Source organism: Lytechinus variegatus, chromosome 1 (assembly GCF_018143015.1).
Source record: "Lytechinus variegatus isolate NC3 chromosome 1, Lvar_3.0, whole genome shotgun sequence".
NCBI lineage: Eukaryota > Metazoa > Echinodermata > Echinoidea > Temnopleuroida > Toxopneustidae > Lytechinus > Lytechinus variegatus.
The window spans coordinates 19,532,560-19,543,326 of NC_054740.1; the positions used below are offsets into that span (position 1 = coordinate 19,532,560).

Here is a 10,767-nt window from a genome sequence, read left to right on the forward strand (position 1 = left end):
CTACCTTATGGGTTACTTTCATCTACAGTGTATTTAATATTTCTATGTACATAGTACTAATCTAATGAAATCATTCTTCTCCCAATCCTAGGGGCAAAGGTGACTACCATCGTCTAGGTCATGGATCAGATGATCATGTACGGCGCCCTCGTAAGGTAGCTGCTCTACAGGGAAAGAAGATCATCTCAATAGCGACTGGTTCACTACACTGTGTGGCTTGTAGTGATCAAGGTTAGTCAATACAAATTGCCAATTAGACAACGTTAAACTATTGAGGTTCAACTGGATAATACTAGTTTTGCATCTTGTAAGAATAGTCCTTTAGGATTTATGTGAATAGAACAGTTTCCCATTACTTTTAAGTGTTGCATCTTTCTCTGTATTTAGATGCTGGAAAGTACTATGCTTTCTCCTTTATTGTATATGTTTTGTCTTGAGATGGGGGAATTTTACTGTTGATGGGACTAAAATTTGTACACTGAAGCAGTGAATTGTTCCGAATAGTGAAAATAGCAATGGTATAGTCATCATTGTAGAGACTTTCAATATAGAGGTGATGTGATAAACTTACTACTCATGCACATTTATTTTGTTACTCTCTTTCAGGAGAGGTGTATACCTGGGGTGATAATGATGAAGGTCAGCTTGGTGATGGAACCACCAATGCTATCCAGAGACCGAGGATTGTAACTGCTCTACAAGGTAAGAAATCCGGTGACCCTCATGGAGTGATTAATAGCAATTTTCTCGTGGATTAATATGGATAAAAAGTGTACAGGCTATGACATGCATGACTTGAATACATGATGTTAATTAATTGAAGATGATTTTGAAAAATAGTGTTTGAGTTCCCAATTATTTTGGTTTTTAATTGGTTCGTTTGAATAGTTTCAAAGAGAAGGTTCTCTAAAGGTAACTTTGATTGTTATGCTGTGCACGGATTAGCATATTGAATAAGCTTTAAGAAGTCTTAAAATTACATAGATATACTTCATATTTTCATTTTTGTTTGCTCATATTTCACTTGATTATCATTTAACCATTCCCTTTAATTGGATATTATTCAATAATATTGAATGAATTAACCTTGTCATGAGCAGATAAGAAGATCACCAACGTTGCTTGCGGCTCTGCCCACACCGTCGCCTGGTCCACCAGCAAACCCCTTCACGCCGGCCGTCTACCCCAGACCGTCCCCATGGAATACAACCTCCTTAGAGAGATCGCTATCCCAGTCATCAGGAATAGATTGGTCCTTCTTCATCATTTCTCAGAACTCTTCTGTCCATCCATACCTATGTTTGATATGAGAGATAAACAGGATAGTTCTACTGCAGGGATGGGTATCCTGGTTGGCATCGATGCTCTCAGAGGTCTTCTGGTGTCTTCTGGAAAGGTAAGGCAACGCATCAACTGCATTTTCTGTATTCTCATAATGAGAACTTGGACACCATTTCATGAAACTTCATATATCTGAAATAGATACTTGAATTCTGTGATCAAATTGCTTTTGGCTAATAAGGTGTCATGTTTTCAGAAGCTGTGACGTGAGCCCATTACTTTTTCTTGATAATAAGTTTATGAATTTGGCCTAGGAATAAGTTAAGTAAGTTTCTCTGCATATTTATGTAATCCTTTGAAGTTTTGATTAGTTTATTTATTTTATATCTGGAAATTTTGCACTTATTTGTCCTTGTTTTATAGCATACCATAAGTAACAGTGTATTAACCGCACCCGTGTATTAACCGCACCCCCAACTTTGAACTAAAAAAAAAAAAATCTTCTCACATTTACATGCATATTTGAGGTACGAAGAAACAAAAACTAAGTTTAAGATTTCAAAGTATCCAAAGAGATTACCGGTATGCGGAAATCTGCTGTTCTTGATCAATTCATCTACAAATGTTAGAAAGAAAGAATGGTCCCAACAATATTGGCCACTTACACACTCACCTCACAGTCCCAATGTACACACAGCACTGCCATTACATTGCAAACTACGATACAGTATCAGTCATGCCAGTACATCTTATCAAATTATGATCTGTGTCTTTCCCAGCATAGGAGGAAGAAACATTCACATTTCTTGGATCACAACCTCACAATCACTTTCAGAAATTTGATGTCTTAGCATGAATTTTGGATACGGGATTACAGGAAGGTTCAAGAAACAAAGAAATTGACATTTTTTCCAGTTGTTTTTTACGGCTTCGTGCCGTCTCTCTCATGCGTGGTTTACATGGTATCTTATGAAAAGCAAACAGGAAGGAAAAAAAACAAGCTGGCGCGAAACGGCGCCAGCTTAAGTCGCACTATAACCATATTACAACGCAATCTCTAAGCTCACTCAACTCTCGCTCAGCGGTGACAAAATATTACCGAGTATGCTTGGCGTCTCTTTTAACTTAGCCAGGGAACTTCACTACTTTGAATCGAGAATAAAGTCAAAATTAGTGTCATGAAGGTGGATGCGTTTGTTTTGGACAATATTCAATTAAGATCGTAATAATCGCTTCCCATTCCCTGCGGCTCGTACCCCTCTAAACATTGCCTGGGCGGCTACGCCCGGCCACTTGATGTGTTGTGAACTGGCTGACATGTACGGGAGGGGTTACGGCGGGCTGGCTCAAACCCGTCACCGTGTATAATCCGCACCCCCGACTTTTGCATCTATCCCGCCGAGAAAAAGGTGCGGTTAATACACCGTTACTAACGGTACTCATGGTTGTGTACATTGTTAATTTCATGATTTTTTTTTTAGTATGATTGGAAGAAATACAAAATATCTTTGTGTCAATTATTAAAAAAATATGAATGTATATATAGTCTTGAAATTTCAGACTGAAGAGCAGTAAATTCTCAACATCTCAAGTTATTAACTGTTCGTCCATTTTGCATTCTAGTCAGGAAGTATCCCATGTCATAAATAATGACAACATTTCTATTGCGCCTTTTCTTGGAAAGGAACAAAGCGCATTACATATAAAGAATTTACAACAAAATATAAATATACATAAATGTATCTAGTTTTATCAGATGAATTTATTAAACTATTGACCCTTCGCATTGGTTGTTATACAGGAAGCAGCATTCCGTAAGGTAGTCCAAGCCACCATGGTGAGAGATCGTCAACATGGACCGGTCATTGAGCTGAATAGGATACAGGTCAAGAGGTCAAGGAGTAAAGGTGGTCTAGCTGGACCCGATGGAACCAAGTCAGTCTTTGGTCAAGCTTGTTCCAAGTTGAGTCAGTTTGGTGCTGATAGTCTTCTCCTGCCACACAGGGTTTGGAAGGTCAAGTTTATAGGTTGGTTCAGTGAGCTGTTTTGATTCCCTCTTATTCCAACTAACTTTGCTTAATTATTCCTGATTGTATGGTTGCAGCTCTTATGATTTCCTCTTTTTCCGACTACCAGAAATTTTGTTATTTTTTTCTAAACTAGCCCTAAATATTTCTCTTCATTTATCCATGATTCACTCTCTTTCAATGTTTCCTATATATTTTTGTCATTATTCTCAAAATATGACATATGACTGTCTGATAGTTCAGTTTATTTTGTTATTCTTTTTCATCTCTTTTTAGAAATATTTTTTATTCTATTTGTAAGTATTTTATTACAATGGCGATGCAATAATTTGATAATGAAAAACATACATATTTCCTGCTTGATAACATTCCAGAAAGATTAAGAAATCAATCGTCCTTATATCACAGAATTGCAAGTATACCTACCATTATGGATTGAAATCTTCATGATAATATTTTTTCTTCCAATCAGGTGAGAGTGTTGATGATTGCGGAGGAGGTTACAGTGAATCTATCGCTGAGATGTGTGATGAGCTTCAGAATGGTTCAGTACCTCTCCTTGTCCTTACACCCAATGGAAGAGATGAAGCTGGAGCTAACAGGGATTGCTTCCTTCTCAAACCTACAGCAAGATCACCAACACATCAAAGCATGTTCAAGTTTCTGGGTAAGATTTCATTCCTTATCTGTGTTCGCAAAGTGAAAGAATGGATAGTGTGAACAAAGAGACTAGATTTGCTCATATGCTGTGGCTGCTGTAGTGTCTAACTTCGACAAAAATTAGTTATTGTCAAATTTGAGTCTGTTTACAGACTCTGTGGTGATTGTGGTGGTTTTGGTGGTGGTGATGATGGTGGTGGTGGTGAAGATGGTGGTGGTGATGGTGGTGATGATGATGATGATGATGGTGGTGGTGGTGGTGGTAGTGATTGTGGTTATGTTGGTGATGTAATTGTGGTTATGGTGGCGGTGGTGGTGGTGATGATGATGATTGTGGTTATGGTAAAGGTGGTTGTAGTGATGATGGTGGTGTTCATGGTGGTAATGATGCCAATAATTTGTTCCATCATTCTGTAATTCACTGTCATAGGTATTCTGATGGGTATAGCAATCCGTACTGGAAGCCCTCTCAGTCTCTCCTTAGCTGAACCTGTCTGGAAGCAGTTAGCTGGTATGCCTCTCACCGTGGCTGATATCACTGAGGTTGACAAGGACTATGTAGCAGGTTAGTATTCCATGTTTAATCCTATCCTCCCCTCCCCCCCCCCCCATTCATTATAAGCTTAAACAACAGTCCTTGTTTTTTTTATTTTGGCATCAGTTGCAACTAGATTAGTAACAGGGTTCAACAGGTATGACAAAATCAATGTTCCCACAGTCATGTTCATTGATAGAAATGATACCATCCTTGTTCAGTTTGGTGTATCAAGGTCTAGGAATTTTCACTGATTAATTTTTTTTTTTTTAAATTAATCATTGTAATTCATATGATGATGAAGCTGCCTACACTAAAATTGCAGCATCAATACATTACAAGAATCTGATGCATAGGCTTTTATGTATTAAAACGAAAACTCCATTACATTTTGGCACTCATTTTAATTTAATTTTACCCCTTTATCCTTGCACTTCTCACTCAGGTCTGATGTGTATCCGTGATATGGAATCTGATGCTGAAGCTTTTAATCAGATGGATATGCCTTACAGTACTCCTAGTGCTACTGGTCAAGATGTACCTCTCAATACCAAGTACTCAAGAATCACTGCTGATAACAGGAATGAATACGTCAGAGCAGCTCTCAACTACAGGTACAAGATTGAAATATATCAACATTAGGACCAAATTATTAGCTATATGCTAACTTAAAAAATTAATAACTTAAGTTTCAATGTGTTTTTGATCCGTCAATAGTTGGCTTTCTCTCTTCTGATTTGGGGGGGGGGGGAGGGGATGAGGGTCTTTGCACTTTCTGTATTCTTAAGTGCCTTGAGAATTTGTTTTGAAAGCGGAGATGGTGGTATAAAAATATTGAGTATTGTATTATTTTTTATTTAAAGTAAAAAGAATGTTGAATGAGAAGTTTTGCTCTTATTCTTCTGTGTTTATGGAAAGGAAATGACTTGATTTAATCATGATCAATACAGGGTTGTGTCATGTCTCATATGATATGGAATCTCTTTATTAAGATGTTAATAAACATCTCCCAAGGAAGTGTTCTGTGTTTCTTCAGTTCGGTTTCGTTTCCATAACTCATTCCACTCATTACATTTTGTTTTCATATGAACATTAATTGTCAGTATTTATGTTACACAAATTGTAGCCAACCTTCTAGAAGTTGCTTGTTAACTATATTTTCACAAAAATTTCATAGATGATGCTATATTTCCTTCTATTGCTTAGTTTATTGTATTTTTCTTTGCCAGATTGGGTGAGTTTGATGATCAGGTACAATGGGTGAGAGAAGGTATGGCAAGGGTCATTCCTGTGCCTCTACTATCCCTCTTCACTGGATCAGAGCTAGAAACCATGGTAAGAAATTATTATTTGTCAAGGAATAGGATAGATCTATTGATCAGGTATCTTCATTACTTGGTAGGGATAAAGAAAACAGCTAATTATGTGAATTGTCAATGAAACATTTGATACATACGGACAACTTGTACAAGCAACCAGTAATGTTTGACTTTAATGAGTCTCCTGTTGTGAATGGATTTGTTCTCTACTTTTGAAAGGATATTTACAATTTGTTTAGTTATGTTCATATTTTTATTCCTGGATTAAGCTTACACCAGTGCCTGCATAATGGCAAGAATCAATGCATATATGAAAATAAGGCCGGACTGATCAAGGTATTTATTGGTTGCTGATAACTTCATTTTTATGAAAGTAACTGATGAGACTGAAAAACTGCCAAAATTTTTTTATTCTGATCAAAGAAACAATAATCTCTTACGCTCTCCCTACTCTCTGTCCCCCATGCTGTAGGTGTGTGGAAGTCCTGACATACCCCTAGACTTGTTGAAATCAGTAGCAACGTACAAGGGTATTGATGCCACTGCTCCACTGGTGACATGGTTTTGGGAGATCATGGAAGACTTCACCAACAATGAACGTTCTCTCTTCTTACGATTCGTCTGGGGACGTACAAGGCTACCTAGGACTATCGCTGACTTCAGAGGAAGGGACTTTGTACTGCAGGTAAATATATCAGAAAGCAGGTACAACTTCTAAATAAGTTTCAGGGTTCTTGCTAGAAATCACAAACAAAACCGGCAGAAATGTAACTTTGTATATATCTCTACATAATCTATACAGAATTAGTTTAGTTTGTAAGTTTGAACATAATTGTGGTCTGCGATCACTAGAAACTGGAGGTTGCAAGGTTTGTCATATTTAGTGATAGGTTTGGAGAGTGTCAAAATCATTTTTAGATAGTTTCATGAGCTCTACACAGTATAAAGCCTTTAGTTAGTTTGTGAAAGTAACTAATCAGTTGTTATTGATCGTGGATAATGTCATGCACAATAAGCCTCTTAAATATTTAATTTATCTCTTCTGTGTTATGATTTCAGGTGTTGGACAAATACAACCCACCAGACCACTTCCTCCCTGAATCCTACACATGCTTCTTTCTTCTCAAACTGCCACGATACTCCTGCCGTGAAGTACTCAGAGAGAAGCTCAAATATGCCATCTACTTCTGTAAGTCCATCGACACTGATGACTACGCTCGCATTGCCTTGACTGGGGAAGCCGCAGGAGGGGAATCATCGTCTGAAGACATTGAGGAGGATGAGCTTGATAGCATAGACTTTGATTCTGAGGTTGTGGAATTGGCTTGAGTAGGAGCTTGAAGTTGAGGATGTGATTTGCTCATTCTATATCAAAAGGAGACTTGAGATGAAGCAAGATAACATTCATATGTAATAGAGAATGGTTTTAACCACTGTTACTGAAAAAAACCAATCTTTATAATTTGATATACAATTGTGGATTTGTGATTGAATGCAACATAAATGTGTGTTATCATGTATTTGAAATTTTGACTTCTTTTTGCCATCGACAGGCTTTATACCATGCAGTGTGGTGTGATGTTAACAAGGACTCCATTTGCCTTTAATAGAAAATAATTGTCAATGTTAAACATATATATTTGCCGTGATTTCTGAAATTAAAAATCTTCACAACAAAGGATTGTTCACTTACTTTGTAATGACAAGATAGTGTGAATATATACAGTAGATATGAATTGTACTTCAAATCCAATGCCCCTTCCCAATATGCAGAGTAGTTGAATCAGCTTATTTAAACAATTTCTTTTTTTATATATCATATTCATTATGTTCAAAGAGTCTATAAAGAGATTAAATCCAGCCTTGTTTTGTATTGAAAGGTTATATACAAATAAATTACTAAATTCATGAAAAGTGCAGGCATATATTCTAGATCTTTTTAGTCAGAATATAGTGCTTCTGCTTGATTTTTTTTTTTTAAGTATACATTTCTTGTATTAAACTCAAATGAATATGTAGCATTTATTTCTAGCTGGTAATAAAAGTCTAGTCATGATAGAGATTAAGGCAAACCAAATATGATTACTTCATTACTGCAGTTAGGCTGTTCTACATGTATAGTCTATAGTAAATGATCTTTATCTTTTATCATTCCATATTTGCATTTTGTTAAGAATAAACCCTTTGAGCTCTTTGGGAGCAAAGTTGAGAGATATATGTTATTTTTTTTTCCTTTAAGTATAAGAGATAAGAACTGATGCATTGTAGATTTTATTTTTTACTTTAATGTGTTCTGTATACTGGTGTACACTGGTACTTGAATGTGTATTTATATATCTGTATAAAATAGTATTTGATTTATTGTTCAATTATCAGAAGACATTTTTTTAAGTGAAATGTAACTCTTTATCCATTTTGCAGTGGAACACATTGGATATTATAAAAAAAAGAAAAAGGAGAATACATTGCTTTTATAATGGAGCCCAATTGAGGGTTTATTGTCTTTAATATGTTGGTTGATGATAAATTCATGCATTGATTGTTTGTTCTTTCTGCCAAGAATTAGAGATTGATGTGCAACAAAATATGCAGCTGTAAACTCAAAGAACTCTACATTTTAACAGCATTCAATAGTGTTCCTGTATTGGAGATTTTGTGATGGTGTATCCATGTTAGTAAAGAATGACTAATTGCATTGATCATTCTAATTCATTTTGATATGGAATGCAAGTTTTGCAATTTTGCCTCTCATTTTATCCACTTTTGTTATTTTTGCTTGTTTCTTTGTTGTAATGTGATGATTTAAAAGAAAGGGTCATTTCATTTGTGATTATCTTAATCAAATTCATGTGCCATGAAACTGATAACTGTGTGGATATGAAAAAAATAATAAAAAGTTTGTAATGGATCTCGTTTTGTAATGGATCTCGTTTTGCATTTGATTGTTCTATGTTCTAGCCTTAAAGGTTATAATTTCTATTAGCATTGTGTGTATATTCATTTTGTTTTGCACATTGCATGCTTGACATGTTTAATACCATGTACAAACAATTGTAAACATGCATAACTTATGTTGAAATATGTTTATAAATTATGACATCATTTTGAACTTAAAAGAGATCAAAATTGATGACTTTGAATATTTCTCAATTGATAAAAATGTCAGTTACCATGTGAATATTTGGTGTATATTTATGTATTTAGTTTTTTATAGCATAAAGAAATATATATTCTTTTTGTATTACAATTAAAGCCCCAATGATAATCATAACAATTTAAAAATATTTTGTTCCATTTTTTTTCTTGTTCAGAATTATTGATTCTTTTTCATCACAAATGTTCATGAGTGTTTAAAGATGCAATATCATTCAACTATTAATATGATAAATATGTCTTTAAGTATTTACTTGTTGAGTACCTTGTGTAAATATTGTTTATAATTGTGTTACAAGTAATTAGCATATTACATGTGCTTAACAAAGTGGGATTGTATACATGTATTAGGATTTTTGGCTCAAAGATTAGAAAAACTGATAAAAATTGTATATTGTAACAGTTTTCTAATGCAATGTTTGTACATCTTGTAGATTCTTGGCTTAACTTTGAGTGGATTGTTTTCTCCAAGTCAACTTACTACAATTAAAATGATGAAAACCTAAAGAGCGTTTTAGGTGAAGCTGGTATAATGTTGTGTAATGGTGATTTTTTTTTAGCATGAAGAAAAGCAAGTTGAAAAAACAGTGTTATACTTCTTAATGCAGATTTGAGACTGATCTGGATATATATTGATTATTATCATTTGTATATCAAATAGTTATATCCTTATAGTTGTATGTTGGCAAATACAAGTGTAAAAATCTCAATATTTTTTATTCAGTTTGTAATGCAATGATTTTTACCTGGTATAATAATGTCACTCTCACTCTTTTGTCATATACAAACTGTGCATAGTGCATAATCAGAAAAATGTGTGAAATAAATGTGTTTATTAAAGATCTTTACTGATAAATAGAAAAGAATAAACCTTGATGGGTGTGAAGAGAATTGAAACTGTGATATTTGTGTGCATATATGTGAAATAAAAGTGCTATTTAGCAGCTATTGAAAAAGGGAATGCTCACCTTTCAGTATTATGTGTTTTGTGATGATCAAAACTTGAATGTGAATGAGGAAGATGGGAAATGGAGGGGATAGAAGTAAGAGAAATGATTTACAAGCAAGCAATATTTATAAAGGTGGGTATAGATGTACTGTCAAAATTGATATAAAGACCACTATCATGAAAGGATCACCTGCATGTTCATGACAAGGGTGTGAGAGTTCAGATTTTTATCTGATTTCAGATTTTTTTGTTTTGATTTTCAGCTGAATTTCAGCTTATATTTGGCTTTCCTTTGTACAAAAAGTGTGGGAGCTCTTTCTATTTCAGACTTTTTCAATACTCTTCAGCTTTTTTCAGATCTTTGTGACCACTCGCACCCCTGGTTCATGAAGACCACAAGTTTGGTTTCACTTGAACAGTCCCTCCCCTCCTATTGAAATATGTAATACAAGAAACAGTCCATGTGACCACTTGCTCATTAAAGACTGAATATATTCTTGTCTTACTTGAGTTGGCCCCATAGAAATATATACTAATATATCGCTATGGTTGACCCTTATGTACTGATTTTGTTTTACATGAGAAAATTTATAATACATGATGAATGAGAGAAACCGATGGAGAGGAGAGGGAATTTTGATTTTGATGAAGGCATTGAGGGAGCCTGGATGTATAGTGGCACTTTGCTCTATAATACTGAGCAAGTCAGAAAAAAAATCACACCTCAATAATCATCATTTCAGTATAAACGTACAGTATATGTATACCACACAAAATCGTATCTCATCATTTTTGACAAACATTCAGCGATTATGCTTTCATGAGCTTTCTCTTTGTTTTGTA

General features: G+C 34.9%; 1 protein-coding gene across 2 annotated transcripts in view; it reads left to right on the top strand.

The window, feature by feature from the left end:
* The window catches only part of LOC121408430 (E3 ubiquitin-protein ligase HERC2-like), a 73,697-nt gene extending 63,761 nt beyond the window's left edge, over positions 1 to 9,936 (top strand). For both annotated transcript variants that reach the window (XM_041599909.1, XM_041599916.1), the window contains exons 66-75: positions 92 to 231; positions 607 to 702; positions 1,101 to 1,396; positions 3,083 to 3,308; positions 3,781 to 3,975; positions 4,399 to 4,533; positions 4,949 to 5,117; positions 5,733 to 5,838; positions 6,295 to 6,507; positions 6,882 to 9,936. In XM_041599909.1, the coding sequence (XP_041455843.1) occupies positions 92 to 231; positions 607 to 702; positions 1,101 to 1,396; positions 3,083 to 3,308; positions 3,781 to 3,975; positions 4,399 to 4,533; positions 4,949 to 5,117; positions 5,733 to 5,838; positions 6,295 to 6,507; positions 6,882 to 7,151 (1,846 nt within the window). In that variant the 3' untranslated portion in view covers positions 7,152 to 9,936. The remainder of the gene's footprint in view (positions 1 to 91; positions 232 to 606; positions 703 to 1,100; positions 1,397 to 3,082; positions 3,309 to 3,780; positions 3,976 to 4,398; positions 4,534 to 4,948; positions 5,118 to 5,732; positions 5,839 to 6,294; positions 6,508 to 6,881) is intronic.
* The last annotated feature ends 831 nt before the right edge of the window (positions 9,937 to 10,767 follow it).